Source organism: Pelophylax lessonae (genome assembly GCF_965119305.1).
Source record: "Pelophylax lessonae genome assembly, chromosome: 4".
NCBI lineage: Eukaryota > Metazoa > Chordata > Amphibia > Anura > Ranidae > Pelophylax > Pelophylax lessonae.
Window position 1 is genome coordinate 439,297,369 of NC_138771.1, and position 21,164 is coordinate 439,318,532.

Here is a 21,164-nt window from a genome sequence, read left to right on the forward strand (position 1 = left end):
TTTCTGGTGCTCTATTGAAGGCACACCAAGTGTCCCTAGGTGTGTATCATCTTGATTTCTGCAGGCCACAGGTGAACTAGCCTTGGTAGTATGCACATCTCAAAAAAAATACTGAGACTGCTTTTTGCTGTATCTCTGTATAGAGAGTCAGGTGCCTGCAGATAACGGTATCAGAAAATAGCATTACCCTTGATAATCCCAGTACAGCTTTTAAAAGTTCAGCAGGTCGACAGAAAAAGGTAACATTTTGTTAAATGGGCCAAGTTGTGTTTAAAGAGCATTTTTTATAAATGTAGGGTTATCTGGAATTGAAACCCTTCAAAAAAGTGCGTTATATGGAAGAGTATAGCCTAAGTAAAATTTCAAAACTGAACTGGTAGCTAAAGGAATTCTAGGCCTCTGTCCTTTAGAAACATTGGGTGGAACACATTATAGTTACTTAGATTATATAGGTTGAGATGATGTAAATGGAGGTTTTCTATATAATAATATCAATCTAGAGTAATTTATGTTGTAGTTGGTTTTAGGTGTTTCTCTTGTCCCATATGGGACTACACATTGCAGTTTGTGTATGTCATGTTCGTCTCTCCCTGTCTCACTGGCCGTCCTCTCTCTCTCTTTATCTCTTTCTTATACATGCGCACTGCCACAGGGAAGAGCGGTGAAAAATTCGATAGTCCGCTAACCCGGGACGTGCCAAGATTAGGCTGCGGTCTGCCTCATTATAAAGTTCTAAAGTCCGCAGGGCAGGCGACTCTGCAACCCGCGATGTAGAAAGGATTCTGGTAAATGACCTCCTGTTCCTCTTCTGCTCACTTGACATTGTTTTAGTGAGGACAGGGGTGTGCTGCTTTTAGCGATAGTTAATCTGTTGTGGTGGTGGGGATTGGCAGCCTCCATCCTCAGTGAATTGGGCTAATGTTGTGACTTTTCTTATTCAACTGTTAAGTTGTTTTAGTAGTAAAGGTCTATGAATGATCTTATTTCTACAAGTAGTTCCACCGATTAAAGAGGTTGTCCACTCCCAGATTCCACCTTCAGATTTGTTTTCTTGTGTTTGTGTGTGTGTTTGTGTGTATTTGGCTTTAGTTAGGCTCATATGAGCATTAAAATGGAGAAATGGATAAATACATTTTTACATCAAGACATATAGCTACAGACACTTTATTATTTGCTTTGTCCCCCCCCCCCCCTTCTCTAATTAGACAGCTGTAGGTTCAATATCATTATGTACCTTCAGTTGTATACAAATTTTTGCATAAATAATCAGCTGTATTAATTTTTAACTATTTTTTTATATATTTCTATATTTTATTACTATATATTACTGTAGAAATTCATTTATATTACCGGAGGAAACCATGCTGACTAGCTGGGGATTTTGCAGGGAGAGGGTAGGCAGGTCACAGCAGTGCTTGCACATAATTTTTTGTTATTGAGGAGCATGTCGCTGATAAAGTAAACTTCCACCATTTTGCATTTGGTGAGCATTTTTTTTTAAAATAAGAAAATAAAAAAAGTTGACCTTGTTCTAATGATGAAGGTGTTAGACTAATCTAAAGGAAGAAAAGAGGTTACTTATAGGGATGATCAAACGGTTTGGGTCGACCATCAGTTCGACCCGAACATTGAGTGTTCGAAATTCGGCCGAATTCCGAAATTTTTGCAGTAAAAGTTCAGAATTCGGGTCACCAGAACCGCTCAAAATGTTTTAAAAGCCCGTAATTGGCCCAGAAACTTCAGTAAAAGCCAATGAGGGGGCAGGAGTCTGCTAGGAACGTGATTGGAGTGACTACGGGGACCAGAGGCCAATCAGGAGTGAATACGCCCCCCAGTATATAACATAGCCCCGCCTAACCTCTAGCACTGTAATACAGAGGTTTTGGAAGAGAGTGGAAGCATTTGTGTTTCTCCTGCTGTGTTAAACAACGTTTGTTGCATAGCCGATTGCTCTTCTGCTGATCTGGAGCTTTAAAAGCAGTCAGCTTACAGAAAGATTGTCAGTGTAGTTAGAAATACAGTGATTGTGCTGTTTGAGTTAGAAAAAAAAATAATTTAAAGGGACAGCGTCATGAAATTATCTTCTGCTGTATGGAGCTGTTCTTTTAGTGTGAGGAAAGGGATATGCAGTGTAGTTAGGGTACTATATACCACTATAGTTAGATTCGATAATCTAGTTTTTGTAGGGATATTTTTAAGTGTCAGGGTTCTGTCTGGTGAGCATGTTGCACTGCTGATATATCTACAGCAGGTATACGTGCTTGCTAGTCAGCTATTGTGCAAAATACATATCAGCGATACACACATCTGCTGTATTTAGCGACAACTTTGGGTCGCATAGCAGTGTGCGTCTTGCAGGTGATTTTCACATCACACAGTTGATAAATCCTCAGTGACAACTATACATAAATTAAAATTCATCCCAAAAAAAACAGATTATTTTTCTTAGAATTTCAGTAGCGCAGGGATGGTGTTTCCCTCCTTTCATAAAGTGCAAATAAATAAAGTGCATAAATTGCATAAATAATCCAAAACATCCAACTAAGCAAGAATAGAGTCCTTCAAAAGTCTTTGTTTATGTAGTGCCAGAGCAATACACAGTGCCTTTAATGCAGGGTCATTGGTGTCAGTTATAGGAACCACCGTACAATGTCACCACCACCAGCTCTGGCACTACATAAACAAAGACTTTTGAAGGACTCTGTTCTTGCTTAGTTGGATGTTTTGGATTATTTATGCAATTTATGCACTTTATTTATTTGCACTTTATGAAAGGAGGGTAACACCATCCCTGCACTACTGAAATTCTAAGAAAAATAATCTGTTTTTTTTTTTGTGATGAATTTTAATTTATGTATAGTTGTCACTGAGGCTTTATCAACTGTGTGATGTGAAAATCACCTGCAAGACGCACACTGCTATGCGACCCAAAGTTGTCGCTAAATACAGCAGATGTGTGTATCGCTGAAATGTATTTTGCACAATAGCTGACTAGCAAGCACGTATACCTGCTGTAGATATATCAGCAGTGCAAAGTGCTCACTAGACGGAACCCTGACACTTAAAACTATCCCTACAAAAACTAGATTGAATCTAAAGGCCCGTACACACGTACCGATCGTCGGCATACAAACGTCGGTGGACGAAGGATCTGCCGATTGTACGCGTGTTAGTATGGTGCCTCCGACAGATGTCTGCGCACAATCCGCGGACAAAAGTCTTTCTTGCAAACATGAAAATTTTTGTATGCCGACACCAGAACGGACGATTGTTCGCCTGTCAGTACACAATTCGGCCGACAGACCGCAGATTTGCAAGACTGGGCATGCTCAGAAAATAGAAAACACAGGGAAAGTTAACCATTACATGACATCACTTCTGCAGTCGGCGGACAAAATTCTTGTGCTGTCCTTGTGCTGTCTTTGCACTTTTCAGCAGACACCGACATCCCGGGGAGAAAAGAGGAACATTTGTAAGCCGACCATCGGTACGTGTGTACGGGGCTTAACTATAGTGGTATATAGTACCCTAACTACACTGCATATCCCTTTACTCGCACTAAAAGAACAGATCCATACAGCAGAAGATAATTTCTAACTGACACTGTCCCTTTACATTTTTTTTTTTTTCTAACTCAAACAGCACAATCGCTGTATTTCTAACTACACTGACAATCTTTCTGTAAGCTGACTGCTCTTCTGCTGATCTGGAGCTTTAAAAGCAATCGGCTATGCAGCAAACGTTGTTTAACGCAGTGGCAGGTGCCAAGTCGGCATTACTTTGCAGCAGAAGACCCTCAATGAATTTCTCTGCGAGTACGGCACCAGCACTGGCTCAGCACACCTGGGCTCTTTTTCGCCACGGCAGTGGCTTTTGATTAAGGATGCATGCGCTGTCCTCTCGCCATTTGAGGAGGCCACAAGGATGGTCAGCCGGGACAGCGCATGCATCAGTGACACCGTACCAGTACTGTTTTTGTTGGAGCATACTCTGCCTGGCATTATGGACAGGGCACTGGAGGCAGAGCAGCAGGAGGAAGAGAAGGACTTCCTTGCTTCTCAAGGCCCCTTTATCCTGACCCATTATGCCTAGCTCCCAGAGGCTTGAGCAGGATCCAGGGGTGGAAGAGGAGGAGGAGGACGACGATTCTTCGAGAACTTTTGCAGGCTTTGAGAAGGAGGAGGAAGACATGCGGAAATCTGAAGGCCTAGTTTGACTCCCTCTGGACACTTTGGAGTAGTATGTGGCTGGGAGGAGGAAGGAGGCTCCGCCAACACCAAAAATACCATGTTTGCTCACCTGATCCACAGGTACACATCTTCTTAATTTTTTTCGCCTACTTCAACACCAGCTCTTTGGGCTTACAGTGGTATGGCTCCGCCAACACCCAAACAACAATTTTTGCGCACCTGTTTCACAGATGCATATCGTTGCAATTTTTTTCCTTACAAAGGCAATTATTGCCTTCATGACCAGCACTTTCATAGGGTTATGGTGTCAAGGCATCGTCTGAACCACCAAAGGCCCAATTTTTAAGCATCCTTTACTTCTTCTATTCAAAGTTAAGAGACAACAGTATTCATCCAAAACATCTCTAATCTTGTTCACTGCGCACTACATTGTGGCCCCTAACCCTCAATGCATCCGTGCATATATGTCTGCACCAAACACCATTTTACATGAAATAAAGTGCATCTGCATACATCTTTTGACTTCTTGAAAACATTTGTTAATAATAGCCCCATTGTGAAAATACACCCGTTAATTATATCCACATTTAAAGAGACAGCACCTTTTTCCAAAAAAACCCTCTAATCTTGTTCCCAGTGCACTGCATTATGTCCCCATCATACACATTGGCTGTGCAGTTGATTAGGAGCAAAAGAAAGGCGCGGTTAAGCAAAAAAGTCATTTTTGAAGGTCTGGCATGCTATAATTCTGGTTCTAGACATGCTACAGAGCTGAAACTTCACAGGTACACTTTTTAGACCCCCCAGACACTAAATCCAAAGAAATCTTTTTTTTTTTTTTTTTCAATAATTTTTTCAACAATTGGCTCTCTATCAAAAACGACAATTTTTAAGAACTTTTTTTGGCCTGATTCATAGTCGCTTGGGCATGACTCAGAACCCTAGACACTTTTTAGGGGCATTTATTAGGTTTTAGGGCTTCAAAATGGTGTTTTTTGATTCCCTAAGATCGGGTCACATTGATTTCAATGGGGTCCGGGAATCCAAACCGAACTTTTCAAAAATTCGATCATCCCTAGTTACTTATGGTTCCCTGAACTGGCTGAAAGAATTATACTAAAACCCTCTTGAATTCATATAAATATTTAATGAAACCACTTTAAGTTTCATTAGTGTAAATGCCCAAAATCCTTCCTTTTATTTAGATACCAGAAGTTAATAGCAAGTTGTATCCAGGTGGACAAGAGGGTAAAGTACTCAAAGCCCCACTAAAATTGGTGCGACTCATGCAGCATATAAAGGTTTTAGTCTAAAGGGGCTCTAAAAGGGAGATTCCGCTAACTGCATTCCCACCAGTTTTGGCAGTGACGACAAAACCCTCCTCCTTGCATGTCATCACATGCAATAGGCACCACTCTTACACTGTTCTGCATTGTACATGGTGATGTCAAGGGCTGACCACATTGCAGGGTTGGAGTAAAAGACTAGAGCAACTTCTGCCACAGGACCCTGAGTTAAGCAAAGTATTCCACTCTATTAGATGCCCCTAATTAACATTGTAGAGGACACAACAATTTTATTTATTTATAGCCAGACTGGAGTTCAACTTTAAGTAGGATTACAGGATCAAGAGGTGTCAGGATAGACCTTACCAGTCTAGTGGTGATCACTAATTGACCAAAAACAGGTAGAAGGTGTGGCTGCGAATCTTCACACCCGCTTGTGTTGAAAATCAGTGTCACTTTTTTTTTTTATGCATTGCACAGCAGGAGTAGGTGCAGCATTGCCTTTGCAATTTTATTATTTTCTTTTTTTTTTTTTTTTTTTTTTCATAAGGATTTTAAGTGCATATAGCTGTTTTGCTGAAATTCTGTTCTCCGTTGAACACTGCTGGTACATTTCTGGAGTGATCTAAAAACTGTATTCCCCTGACGCAACATAATCAATGAGCATTTGTTCACCTCAAGGCTGAATGGTGGGTTATCAGATCACAAAGGGGCAGTACTGCTCAGGTCAGTATTTCAAAGATCCCGCTTTTTTCTTTTCTTAGTGCTAAATCATAGTCTGACCATTTGAACTGTTCGAGAACAGAAATGAGAGTTTAGTTTCTTGATGGTGGTACCTGAACTCGGAGAAAAAAAAGGGATTATTAATGAAATTCTGTATGCTGTTACATACCATACAATCTTTGTTCTTTGAGGGCTTTCCATGAGCCGTTAATTATAGATTTTTCTTTTTAGCCGAAAAAAGTATTACTGGACTAAGTGAGTAGCATAGACAGTAAAGGGAATGTCTCAAAAAGAAAGCACCTGCGTGGGAAAGCTGTGATGGAAGCATTTATTTGTGATGTAGACTGGTTTTGTGATAGTAAAGTTATCCTGTCCTGTAGGCAGTACTGAACTGGGCATAGGCTACTTCCACTAGAACCATTTCACACAGTCCTTTTGTTCCATAGTCCCTGTAAGGTATAAGCAAAAATGAAAGTCGTATCATTCATTATTTAGCAAAATGGCATTTGAAATAAGACTTGTTTGATGTAGAGTCTGGGTTAGAAGCAATATTATTAGGAACAGGCAGTTCTCACATCTTTACTCACATGAAAGGTTCTTCTGTGCGTGGCCTTGTTTTAGCTTTGAAGGTGAACCTCCTCCCGAAGCCAAAACGCCAATTTTATGTGCATGTCCATGTGCAGACTTTGGTTCTTCTATCCTTCAGAGAATGGCAATTTTCCTATCTTGACCATGTCCATTTTTAGGGAAGCTCTTGCCTTTTGAATTCTGTTTACAGAGACTAAAGCAAAATTATTAGGTCTACTTTTCATGATATCATAAGGGCTCATGTACAAAGATGTTAGTTACAGACACACATTCAGTATAAGTTGTTTTAACATTGTGTTTCTCTATGAATGATGCCAGAAACTGAAGTCCACATTTATTTGACACAGAGCAGACTGGTAAGGTACTGACGCTAAAATGGCTATCAGGTACAGTCACCTCTCCAAGTCTTACATGTACTCCCCCCCTCAAAGTACCGTGCCAGGAAATTTGCTGTGTGAATCCTTATCTTAAAATTCTTATGCTCAGGTATGGCTCACCCCGCACATACAAGCTGCAAAGCCCCATTTCATCCTTTGAGGGCTCCACATGTCATTGAAACAAGTGGAGAAGGAATGCTCCATAAAATTGAATAGAGTTTGCAACCCACATGTACAGGGGGAGCCAGAAAATGTTGACGAAGACATGCTGCGGTGCTGAGCAGGCCATACAACAGAGATCCTGGCACAGTGGGGACAGATAGATAGAAGGTTGCTGGAAATGAGCATTGAAGCTGTACATGTGCTAAAATTTCAGTTACACCTAAACTGATCATTTAAAGTTACTTGTAAAGCCACAAGTCTGACTTTCAGAGTGGAAACAAAAAAAACCCTTGCTAATCGGCCAACCCCACTCATTTAAGATTGTAGGAGCTCCTAGAAGTAAAAAGCCCAAGAATGGGTCATGTTATCTCTGCTGAAGAGGAGGACTGAACGGCGCTAATGATTGGCCAATTTACTCTAAGATCTCATGAGCAATGCGGGAGCTATTGACTTTGTATTTGCTGTGGGATCCCAGAACAGAAGGTTTATCAACAAAGGTTGCCATTTCTTGCTCCATTGGGAGCAATGCAGGTTCTCTTTAAATGGCTGTACATACTCCTCCTTCAAACCCACCACCCCATCTCTTGCTGTACAAATACATTGTGGGACGCAGTCGCTTGTAGAATGATTTATTGCTTCTTGGAACACCTACCCAATTATGAATGCAACATGCCAGGAGCAGTAGAGAAAGTAATATCATTAGCCATAAAAATCGACACACTTAATGGGGAAAATGTCCACAGATTCAGGAGAAACAATACAGAATGCAGTATTTAACAATGTATTTCTTTAGGCCAGTGAGGTTTTAACATGGTTTTAGCCTTGCTGTGGCCGAAAGCAAAGAGCGTGACCGTTTTTGTCAGAAAATAAGAACGGTTTCCAATTCTCATTGTTTTTTCATTTGCCGAGACATTATGAATATGTATTACAGCAAACGGTGCAAGATTTTTTAAAGAAGGGGTCCTTTATATTCTAGTGGCTGCTGCTGTGTATAATTTTTCTGTTATTTATATGAATAATTAGAAGATGTTATTTAAGTATGTACAAACCAAATAAGTAAAATCTTGTATTATGTGCCTATACATGTATGCATATGTACAGTGACAAAAATGGTAGACTTAAATGCTCACACGCAACACATATACAGTGGGTACGGAAAGTATTAAGACCCCCTTAAATTTTTCACTCTTTGTTATATTGCAGCCATTTGCTAAAATCATTTAAGTTCATTCTTCTTCCTCATGAATGTACACATAGCACCCCATACTGACAGAAAAACACAGAATTGTTGACATTGTTGCAGATTTATTAAAAAAGAAAAACTGAAATATCACATGGTCCTAAGTATTCAGACCCTTTGCTATGACACTCATATATTTAACTCAGGTGCTTTCCATTTCTTCTGATCATCCTTGAGATGGTTCTACACCTTCATTTGAGTCCAGCTGTGTTTGATTATACTGATTGGACTTGATTAGGAAAGCCACACACCTGTCTATATAAGACCTTCCAGATCACAATGCATGTCAGAGCAAATGAGAATCATGAGGTCAAAGGAACTGCCTGAAGAGCTCAGACACAGAATTGTGGCAAGGCACAGATCTGGCCAAGGTTACAAAAAGATTTCTGCTGCACTTAAGGTTCCTAAGAGCACAGTGGCCTCCATAATCCTCAAATGGAAGACGTTTGGGACGACTATGCATACAAATCAGTTAAATTTGTAAACCCTCTAGAGCAGGGGTCCTCAAACTACGGCCCTCCAGCTGTTGCAGAACTACACATCCCATGAGGCATTGTAAAACTCTGACATTCACAGACATGATTAGGCATGATGGGAATTGTAGTTCCTGAACAACTGGAAGACCATAGTTTGAAGACCCCTACTCTAGAGCATCCCTGAAAAGCCCATGCCCCATAGCCCAGTCCTCGATATGACATATTGTAGTTAAATGTACGCGAGGGTCTCAGGCTTAGCTCACGCCCCATAGCCCAGTCCTCGATGTGACATATTGTAGTTAAATGTATGAGAGGGTCTCAGGCTTAGCTCATGCCCCATAGCCCAGTCCTCGATGTGACATATTGTAGTTAAATGTATGAGAAGAGGGTCTCAGGCTTAGCCCATGCCCCATAGCCCAGTCTTTGATGTGACATATTGTAGTTAAATGTACGAGAAGAGGGTCTCAGGCTAGCCATACATGTTCATTTGATTCCTTCCAGTGTGAATTGAGGAATCTCCCCTGCTGGATCTTGTAGTCTGACAGTTTTTGCTCCAGTGGCTATACCCAAACAGTGACTACATCTGATTGGCTGCGAAGTAACTGTTCAGAGATTTTTCTGCCTGGCCCCCTTTGATTTGATTGAAGTTTGTTGAGCCAGGTAGTGCCAGCAGAGCCACCCACAGCCAAAGTTTAAGCCATGTATGGCCATCCTTACTTTCCCCAATTTTGTAAAAACATTTGAATGTTTAAACAAAACCCCATGTGGTTAGAAAGCCCCATTTACCTGAAAGTAAAATCTGTTTTCTGAAATCTAAAATGTAAAAGCAAAACATGCTGATGAGGTTAAAAAAAATGTAACGCTTACCATTTCTTTTCTTTTATTTGCAGCACCTAGTTAAACCCTTAACAAAGCAACAATAACGCAATAAACAATTTATCTAAAAGTAACATCTACATTTTTCTTTTTTTTTTTATTCATGTACATATGAAATATTGTGTATGAATATTTTGTTTTAGTCCAGCCAGTAGACTTTCCACATGCTTTCCCGTACCTCCTTAGTGTTTTTATTTTTTGTATTAAAAAAAAAAAAAAACCCCAGTTTAAAGAGCTCAATAGCATCAGCTGTAAATAATACATGTGGGTGAATGAGTCCAAAGTTACATTTAAACACAATGCGTGTTTGTACATACAACAAAAAATAAATAAAAAATATGCATTAAACTTTAAAAAGTTAAATTTTTTTTTTTCAATTTTAATTTCAAGGTTTTCTTTATTTAAGTCAGATGGATGAGACATTTGGATAAATTGTTTCTTTTCCTTGTTTGTATGTAACAATTTCCAGATCTTGTGTGTCATTTCTAAACTATCAGAAGGAGTCTGGGGATCAGGTTGAAGAGATGGAAAGAGGAGGGGTAGAAGGAGAGAGAGATGGGACTCTTAATAACTCAAGGGAAGCTATGCAGCAGCTGTCAGACAGATAGAGGCAAATACATGGTGAACCTTTTGGGTCCCCAAATCAGTAGGTTTATTGTTTGGCATGAGTAGTAATTAAATGTTTTGTTTTGATACTTTAATGATGCGCCAGGGTCTTTTGTCTGAGGCTTGCAAGCTCGTCGTACACAGTTGCATCAAATTTTTCCTTTTATTTAACCTCTGTTGCATCACAGCAAGCCGCCTTCGGACCAGCACTGTCTGAAACGCCTGTGCAAACGTAATCGATAAATTATCTTTATTAAAGAAAAAATAATACAAGTTCTGTAAAATGTAAGCAAATAATATACATGATCAGTGCCAGGTGCTTCTCCCGCTGGCTCTTAAAACAACACTATCAATCACTGCATATTTTTACATTCATTTTCATAGCAGAAATTGACTTGTGCATTTCATACCGTCAGGGATTTTTTTTTTCCATCCATACGTTATGCAGAATTTTAGCAGTCGAACCATGCAAGCTTCATTCTCTTGAGCTGAGGATCCAGCTTTTATTTTCAGACCAAGACTTTTCTGTAGAGGTTGGTATTTAATTTAGTGTGAGTCCTGCTCAAACACAGGGGAGGTAATGAAAGGCAGATACTCTGATGCTTATTTAATAAGATGCAAAGAGCAATATTGTACAGTAAGCCATGGCTATCAATCATTGACAGAAGATTGTTGTTATGGGCTACACTACATTGCTGTACCATTGAAAGGAATCATTAAAGGAAGCCTTTCCAAAAAGAAATATGGAGGCTGACTTTGCTGAATAATTCCTGAAATGCTAGTTGCCTGGTTGATCCTCAGACTTCTAATTTTTAGTTTTCAGCTTAAAAGAATCATGCAGATACAGATTCTTAACTACTCTGACTTTCCTATCCACAAATTTGTTCCAGGTTAGTGACTCTAAAAATATTGAAGTCAATTGGTTATCATAGCAGTAAGGAAACTAGCATTTTAAGATGTTGTTCAGCAATGTATTACATGACAGGTTTACTTTAAGATGGATTGTCATCTAAGCAACATACCTCTTTATAATCTAAAAGCAGCCTGTGCCCTTCCTAATTTAAAGTTGAGTTAGATTTATCATGGTGAAGGTGAGCTCTCATCATAATGTACAAGTATGCACAGCATTTGTCTTTTGAAGTTTCCTTTTCTTTAGGTAATGGTAAATATCAGTGGTCTCCAAACTGCGGCCATTTGTTTGCCTTTATCCGGCTCTTGGGGCGCTATTCCTCCCACTGATCAGAGACCCTATTCTGCCAACTGACATCAACAATGGGGCACTATTCCTCTCAATGATGCCAACAATGGGGCACTATTCCTCTCCCTAATACCAAATGTGGTGGTTTACTCCCACTGATGCCAGGAAAATATCCACTCCCACTGGCCAAAGTTCAGCCCCCCTAAAGTCTGAAGGACAATAAACCAGCCCTTTGTTTAGAAAGTTTGGAGACCCCTGGTTAATATAGATAGTTGTAGTTAGTCACATTCAGTTAGACTTTTTCTGTAATGTTGACAAAGTTTTGCAGCTTCTCCAGGACCCTTCTTCAGTTCCATTAATTGGGAAGATACCCAAGCATTTTCATCCACACAGGTAGCACAGGCTCCTTAATCCAATCACCATGGAATGTGTAGTTGTTGGCTAAGAACAGGATGGGAGGTGTGAAAGTTGTGAAACCATCCTTTTCTGGTTACTTAACCTTATCCTTGGTGTCAGGAAGTTTGCAGGGGTATGTGTGTATATGATATATATATATATATATATATATATATATATATATATATATATATATATATATATATATATATAATATAATATAATTTTTTTTTTTTACTTGGCCAAAGGTGTGAATTGTAAAATCATGGGGTAAATATGTTAATACTGTATTATACGTGGAAGACAGGTGAAGTCGATGGTTCCTACCCCTGTTCAGGGATGATTGATGTATCTAACCCCTTTCTCGCCTCTTGCAGGACAGTGTTTTTTTTTTTTGGCTTAGAATACTTTGGGAAAGAGTTGGCTTTTCTGTTTTTGACTGTTTCCTATGGAATACTTTCCTCATTTATTGTCTGCTTTGCCGACACAAGAAATGTCGGGATGCCAGCATCATCAGGACAGAGAGATGCTGCTAAAAATTAAACATTGTGAGAAATTCTAGCCCATTCTTGCGTTCTGCAAAAAATCCTTCCAATGTGTGTCCACATTGGAAGGATTTCCTCCTTTCATCCCAAATAATAAATACATGGTGGCAGTAAAAACTCAACAAAGGTTTTAACCCAGCCTTGTTGTATCCAAAGTGAAATTGATTTTGTAGCAGTTGGACTGTGAAGTTATGAGCTACGACAAACGAGCAATTTTAGCGTGTCTGTGATTTTAAATTTTTTTTAATGTAGCTTAACTACCTGCCGATCGCTCATATTAAATATACTGCCGGCAGCAGGTACAGGCAGAGTAATGTTTCTGTGTGTTGTCGGCCACTTTCCAGGTCTGAGGCATGCATGCCCACACCCCCTGCTTTCTCCGTTCTGTGATTGAACACAGCATGAGTTTGGCAGCAGATTTCAGCCAATGATTTTGGCTGAAATCTGCTAATCCGCTGTGTCCAATCACTCTGCGAGTCTGGTGTTTACAAAAACACAGAACTCTGTGTACAGTGAACATCAATCTGGTTGTTTCTTCTCACCGAAAAGCAGAGAGAAAAAAACAGCCAGATTAGTAAGTAAAAGTAGCACACATTACACTTTTTAGGCACACAGTTACTCCTTCCCAGCCAGTGTCATTAGTACAGTATTATCACTGTCTTAGTGTCACGAACGATGTCCGTGTCAGTTAGTGACCCTCCCAGCCAGTGTCCATTAGTGCCTGATTACCTGCCACCCTTTCACAGTTACACTGTAAGTCACTGATCACTGCCATTACTGTAAAGCGTAGCTGCGTACCTTTTTCTGTGTATATGGCAAAAAATAAAAAACCCAGTGGTGAGCAAATACCACCAAAAGAAAGCTCTATTTGTGTGAAAAAAAATTATAAAAATTTAATTTGTGTACAGTGTTTGACCTCGCAGTTGCCAGTTAAAGTAGCACAGTGCCGAATAGCAAAAATGGCCTGGTCATGAAGGGAGTAAAACCTCCTGGAGGTCAAGTGGTTAAAGACAAGCTAAAGCAAAGTTTGCATATATTTATAGGCTTTTTCCTCTTTTTTTTTTCACCTGGGTTTCCAGCCGGTATGATATTTTTCACCTTCTGTAACAAAAGCCCTCTAGCAAAATTGTCAGTTATAGGGCTGAGACAAGGGGTACATACAATGGTCAAATTTTTTTATTTAAAACCCATTGCCCAAAAAGGAAAATTGTTGGTACTGCCTAAATGTGTTAGCATGAATTTGCCTTTAACCTGTTACCCGAGTCCATCTTAATTTGTTAGTGTAGCTAAGACCATTCTCTCCACAGGTTGAGAATGCTGCTTTTCAAGGGTGGCTCAGTTGCTCCTCTGTAGAGTGGAGCCACCCTAAAGGCCCGTACACACGAGTCGAAATTTGGCCGGGAATTTTCGTCCGACGACCGATCTGCCGATTTTCGGCCTGTTAGTATGGTGCTCTCGACAATTGACTCCGACTTTTCGGCCGAAAAAATTCTGGTGTGCAGGCTATAAAATTTTTGTCCACCGTCAAAACACGTCCGATTTTCGTGCAGTCAGTACAGATTTTGACAGGGAAAAATCTTATGAGCAAGACTGGGCATGCTCAGAGATGAAAGAACACAAAGAAAGCAATCCAACACATGACATCACTTCTGAAGTAGAATTCTGTCGTGCGGGAAAATTCGTGTGCAGTCTAGAGCACATTCCAACCAACAAACACCACTCTGGACAAAAGACGGACGACCGGTCGGCGGAAATTCGTTGCGTGTGTACGAGGCTTTAGACAGGAAGTATGTTACTAGCTGGATCACCAGTTGAAAACGAATATAGTCACCACACTTAATGATTAGTTGGCTGCAATTTATTGTTTACTTTAGTTTTTGGGAGTAGATATTGACTCTTTGGGGTTTGGTAGCTTTTCCAAACATTCTGTCTTGATGAATGGGAAGTTATAAAAAAAAAAATCATCCCTGGCCTGTAAGCATTGATGTCATCTTTGCATGGGGCTACTGCTGTGCTTGTGCACTCTACCAACCTTGGAAATCTTTGGGATTAGGTTTAGAGGTTACGAAGGCACAGATGTATGAATTTGGTGCTGTATAATATGCTTGGCTTAGTGTATACCCTAAAGCAGTGATGGCGAACCTTGGCACCCCAGATGTTTTGGAACTACATTTCCCATGATGCTCCCCTAAACTGTAGCATGCATGAGCATTATGGGAAATGTAGTTGCAAAACATCTGGGGGATGCCAAGGTTCGCCATCACTGCCCTAAAGCAATGTGATCACATTCTAATGTGAAAAACCAGATCCTGCTGGATTCGACATCTTTATCTGTGAAGTTGTTTTGGAAGGGTGGAGAAAAAAAATCTATAGGTGAAATGGAAAACCTTCTCGAGGATGTATATTTTAGTCTGCATAGTTAAAATATTCAAGGTCTGATTAATCATGTGAAAACATCAATTTGCATGTTTTATATATTAAAAAAGCATTTAAATGCAGTAAAAAAAAAACAAAAAAAAAAACTGATAAATATGCAGTAACATAGGAGTCCTTGAAAGTTCATATACATACTTTGTCATTGCATGTCTATGATGCTAATTATATCATTTGGCTACATCAATATGTAGAAACAAGGGTCAAACTCTTTGGTCCCTCATCTACCTCCACATTTCCTGCAGAACACAATCAAGTATAAATAAAACTATAAAGCAATTTGTATTTTTTTTTTCTAATCCTTTAAGCATAGACAATGCACAGGTTGACAAACATAGTCACATGGGATGATAGCTCAGGCGCAGCTGGGTAACCTGAATAGTATAGAAACACCACCATAGTTCACAGTGGTTTTTTTCATAACAACAAGTTCGATTTTGTAATGAGCAATAATCCAACCTTACCTAAAACAAAGTATTTGACATTGTTTATCTTTTTCTTTTTTTTTTTTTTTTTTGTAGTAGATGGGATGTTTACCAAGTAGGACAGAAATTATTACATATACAGTATATCACGCTACGTATAGCGTTAGTATGCACAGCATATCTAGCAGGTAATAGGGTCTCTACTCATCATAATAATGTCATAATAATCCTCCTTGTTGGCAATTTTTTTTTCTTTTTTTTTCCTTTTCCTTTAAACTGAGTAATTGCAGTAACTCAGCCTCTAGTGGCTGATATACAAATCTCTACAGGTAATCTGATAACAAAAAAAGGAAAGAAAGTTTGTAAAAATGCAAAAGTTACATAAATAATAACACTGCAAATAACTACTCAAAATATGTGCTCACTGAAAGTACAAAATGTTCCCTTTATTGGTTCTACTGATTATAAAAAGCCCTTATTGATTAAAGGACCTAATTTATCATTGTGTCAGAACTGGCTCTTACTACGTAACCACCAATTGGATTTAAACCTGCCTTGCAAAGGGATAGTTGGTAAATAATTATTATTGGCTACTGTGGAGAATTAGTCTACTATTTGAGACAAGTTGATAAATGAGACTGCTTGAAGTAAAAACTATTCATGTTGTCTAATACCAAATAATTGGCTTTATATTTATTAAGACAGAGCTAAAATATGTAGATGCTATCATTGCAAAAATGGTCCCTAAGGCCAGCCATACACAGAGCAAATTTATTTCCTGCAACCACTGGTTGATGCAGGAATCCCTCCTGCTGGGCCATTGTCTTCTCCTGGCGGGGTTGGAGTCATCCCCACTGGGAGTAGACAGTGATTGCTGGCAGCTATAGCAGCCGCTTTCGTAAGCAAATCCAGCAGGCTGGTTGTACCCAAGTTGATCGATCAATCAACTTGGTACATTCAGCCTGCACATTAATGGTTGAAATCTCTGCAGAATCCTGCTGAACTGGCTGAGATTCAAATTGTGTATGGCCAGCCTACCTTACAAATTGCTTACCTCTGTTCTACAGTAGGACTCTGTGGAGTCCAGCCAGTCTTTATGTGCCTTCTCTTAGTTGTTACAAAGGACCTGACCTGGGTTAGGTGAAAGCTGTGACTGGCTGTTCAGTACAGGTAACCACAAAAGCCAATCCAGTTGCCGTTTTTTTTGCCCTAGCTATGACAGTGTTCAGCATTGCAGGAGCTACGGAATCCATGCTTTAGAACAGAGGTCTGTATTTGGGGGTTTGTGGTGGGCCATCTTGGTGATGACAGCCTCAATGGGAACTAGCATGCCTAGAATATTTTCTCCTTTAGGAGATATTTGTAAAATTGTTGCAATGTGCCAATGCAAAACAGTCCTATTTTAAACATTTTAGTAAGTGATCATCTGTTATTAGTCCTAGTTAGTTGTTCACTGGTTAGCTTCTCTTTTTTTCTGACAATATTGAAAAGTTTGAGTGGGCAACCTACTTTTTTTTTTTTTTTCTTGTTTTAAGGCAGTCATTTATTAGGATCTCATTAAACTGTACTGTTTGGCTTATTCAATAATCTTCGCTGGGAGAAACGTGTAGTAATTCATTGCAGCCACTCAGAATGAAGTCTAATTTCAACTGTCTTTGCATTTGGCACTTTCTTGTACCATTTTAAATAAATCTAGATATATAAAATATTCCGTTTCAATTTGATGTAGTTACTTACCATAATTGCTACTGTCCCCTTCTGATCTTGCATTGTTGCTGGAACAGAGATGACGCATGACCAGCAGATCAGGAGCCCTGGCTGTTTTTTTTTTTTTTCTCTAAATGGCATATAGCCTTAACAAGGTGCAAACAGGAGCATGCAGTGGGTAGGGCCAGACTCGTTATACTAAAACCTGACATGACGTAGGTAATGCTTTTACACATTTCACTTCTTTTTTACAGCTATATGTAGATAGTACTTGTAGAATGTCTTTATACAAGCACCTTATACAGACCTTATGGGAATAATGTATAGTGTAGAAATGTTGTAGAAACAGATTTGATTTACTTCCTGACATTTAAACTAGTTTTATTCCTCCTTATGAGATATGACTCACGTTTTTATTTCTTTAGAACATGACTCACATTTGAAAAATACTTTGTATTAGGATATGTGGGTGGGACTGGATAGATGTACAGGAAATAAGGATCTTGCTAGATTTTTGATGCATTGACCAATGATTTTTTTTTCTAATCCTAGATCTCAGACCACTGCCTGATGTAGCCATGACGGGAAACTGCACACGGGAATGTACAGAATATGGACACTCTGACACTTGCTGGATGCCTGGCCAGCCATCACCCAACCGCAGGCCCAAGAATGCCCTCAAGCTCTCCACTTTTGTGCCTTACCAAGACAAGGGGAGTCAAGAGCAAATTGGCAATGGCAATCCCAGAATTCCAGAGGACCGCATCGGAGGCAACAATAACAGCACCACCAAAATGGCTAACATTCAGCTGTTACCGACTTACAGTGCCTTTACCAGTAACAGCCATGAGTCATGTACGGACTCCCCTTTGGAGGAAATCCCACTAACCCAAACGGCTGATTTCCAGCACGCCACCACTCCTTCATCCCAATCTGCCAAGCGGGAGATATATCTGTGAGATTCACTTGACCCCTTTTTTTTTTTTCCTGGCATGGATTAAAGTCAAAAGGACCAAGGGAAGAATTTGGGAGATAAAGACCTAAACCAAGCTAACTTTAAAATGAAGGAGAAAAAATTAGAGGTGGACAAAGGACAACACAGTGCTTTATGGTCCATGCAACTGCTTCTGGGCTTGCGCCTACATTAATTTCTAGTGTTTTATTTTTGTTTTTTCTTTTCAGGTTTATTTTATTATACCTATGTAAAGTTTCAAACCACCCTCTACATAGACAATTGTCATAAAGGTCAGAACTGGATTTGAAGAGGGGTGGGGGGGGGGGGGAGTTTTTTTTTAAGGTATAGTTTTTATATATGTAAAAAGGAGCTTGCGTTTTGGTTTCTCATGCTCAAAGAGGAAAACCTCAAAGCAAAGGAGGACTTTATAAGCCATTCTGGTTCTGGTTTCAGTTTGAAAAAGTCTAAAAAAAAAAAAAGTTCTTGGTGCTCTTCTGGTACGTAGGTTTGAATGTCCTCATTATTAAGAGAAAAAGCTGCTTCTTTGTGATAACTGAAGTGGTTGAAGGCTTCTGATTTTCCGCTGTGCTATTTAAACCTAGTTCTGAGTCCTTGCAGTTTTTCTATGCGTTTGTGGGTAGAGAAAATTTTTACATCTGGCGTTAGGCTTTGTAACCAATTTCTCCGCTTGGAAGAAAAACACAAGGTCATGCTATATTCTTAATTCCAAGCTTTCTTGAAGATCCCACTCCAATGCGCACGCCTCTGGACTCCAAATTCTTTTTAAATATCTGGTACCAAGGCCTTTTTCATTTTACATTTGGAATACATTTTACCGGAAATATTTTTGATATTTACTCTGAGGCTTAAAGCCCGCTGTTTTTTTCCTTATTGGCCTAAAATATACTTCTTAAACACGGCATGCAGACTTCAAAGTTTACATTTTTATTTATAACCAAGCGGTTTCCTGGTATATAGGTGGTAACTGCTGTTTTAGGGTCCAATTGCTATCAACAGTGCTTATTTAGATAAAGAAGGTACATGCATCTGGTGTTTGTTGAATGGTGTCCACGTGTCTGTTTTTGAAGCCAACAAATAACTTGTATAACGCCGTTATTTAAAATTCACAATAATTTTATGCACATTTTGTTTTTCATTTGGTTTATTGCATGCTAATTTTTAAGCAAGGACTGCTCACATTTGAGCCTAATTTGGTTGAGGATAGCCAAGTGCCAGAGGATGCTCCCTAAGGTGTGTGATACAAGATGGCCTGGTCAAAGTAGTTCTGTGAATCTTAAAAAGGGCCGTCAACCAATAGGAGGAGGGGGGGATAACATATGCCAAAGGTGCCAACTGAATGAGTATAGATGTTTTGCAATGGAAGCCTGAAGGGGACCAAACTGTATTCTATCTGCATATCTAACTTATCAATACAGGGTAAGCTGCGACTGACCTTTTCATGTAGACTTCTGTAAATACAATCCCTTTGAATGATGATTAAGTCTGCCTGATTTCAGCTTTTAATGTTGCAAATACCCTTTATTATTATTATTATTTATTTGTTCTGCACTCTCCAAAGTAGTCAAAAGAAGATTTGGCACTTTGGCAATGAGAGCATGTAGATTTTTTAAATTTCTTTTTCTTTTTTTTTTTTTGTTGGAGGCATTACATCCTGTCCTCATCTACTGGAGAAAGGAAAGCTTTTCTCCGGAGTAGAAAGGTTAAGTTCCCCTATGTGTATTCCTGTCAAATGATGATACATACTAATTTGCACATAATTGGCCTAGATTTGCTAAGTGAAAGTTGCTATTTTTTAATGTGACTCTTCACCTGTGAATTGCACCACAGTCTTCACTGAAAATGATTTAACAAGTTTGTTTCATACGGTTTTTAGCTAAAAATACATTTAGCACATTTGCTGGAGGATAAGAAAGAGCAAATATCACTTTAGTCAGATCTAGATCAAATGTCAGGGGTTTTAACCTACGAATTGAAACTGGCTGTCTTGATACTCATATGCCAGCTGCCAGAGTCATTTTTTTTTTTTTTTTGGGGAGGGATTCAGAATTAATTTTTTGTACCATTTTATAACATTGTGTGCATGTGGAAAAAGTAACAGCATTGTTTTGCATTTGAGACTATTTGCATTTTAAAGGACCTCCACTCCGTTGTTATCCACAAGGTACTGTATACACTGATTGGTTTTACATTGTGTGCAGGCTCTGTGTTCATGTTTTGCTCAGCCATTAAAACAATAGAATTTTTATATACACATTATGGAAGCCTATATCCTGTTAAATTATAATACTGTACTCATTTAAGTCATGTCGTATGAGGAAGACAAGCCTCATTGATCGTGTACCATTTGGCTAGCGACATCCTATTTTTTAATTCACACGTATTGGGTTTTTTTGATGTTTTATCCATGTACACGTCTTTAAAAGTTTTGCACTAGAATTGTATAGATTTTTACAAGGTTGTTTATGGCCATACCAACTTTTTAAGAAGACAGTGGTGTACTAAGTAACAGAAATTAACCAGACAAATCTCCGTTTAGAACAATGAAAGGTGGCTGCTAATTGTTTGGGTTTTATATGTGGGCTACTGCATTTTAGGACTTTGCCCTTTAATAAGCTCATGTGCTACAATAATGTAATTGTCTGCAGTTATGCAGTGTCAAGGATCTATTTCTTCTGTAGTTAAACCATGCGTTTAATTGGTTGCTGGATGTTGTGCTCTCTGTAAATGCCCTCCAGATTTTACCATGGTTGACCTCAAGCCTTGAAAGTATTTTTTAGGAAGATATTTGTGTCTCCCTTAGGTACAAGTCTGACTCTAGATTTTAGTTTTCAACAGTTTCTAACCAACACTGGAGGAATAAGAGCTGGAATGTGATTTGGTTCCCTTCAGACTTTTTTTTTTTTTTAAGTAAATTACTGATCTCCCTGAAACCTTTAACTACAATGTACTGTTCATCCAGC

The 21,164-nt window shown here is 39.2% G+C and overlaps 1 protein-coding gene across 4 annotated transcripts in view; it reads left to right on the top strand.

The window, feature by feature from the left end:
- The window catches only part of PCDH1 (protocadherin 1), a gene marked incomplete at its 5' end in the record, with an annotated part of 305,412 nt that extends 286,706 nt beyond the window's left edge, over positions 1 to 18,706 (top strand). For 3 of the 4 annotated variants that reach the window (XM_082256090.1, XM_082256092.1, XM_082256091.1), the window contains one exon: positions 17,781 to 18,706. In XM_082256090.1, coding sequence (XP_082112216.1) covers positions 17,781 to 18,187 — 407 coding nt within the window. In that variant the 3' untranslated portion in view covers positions 18,188 to 18,706. Of the gene's footprint in view, positions 1 to 652; positions 786 to 17,780 lie in introns of all 4 variants that reach the window. The other variant, XM_082256093.1, reaches the window with a different exon arrangement.
- Positions 18,707 to 21,164: the final 2,458 nt, after the last annotated feature.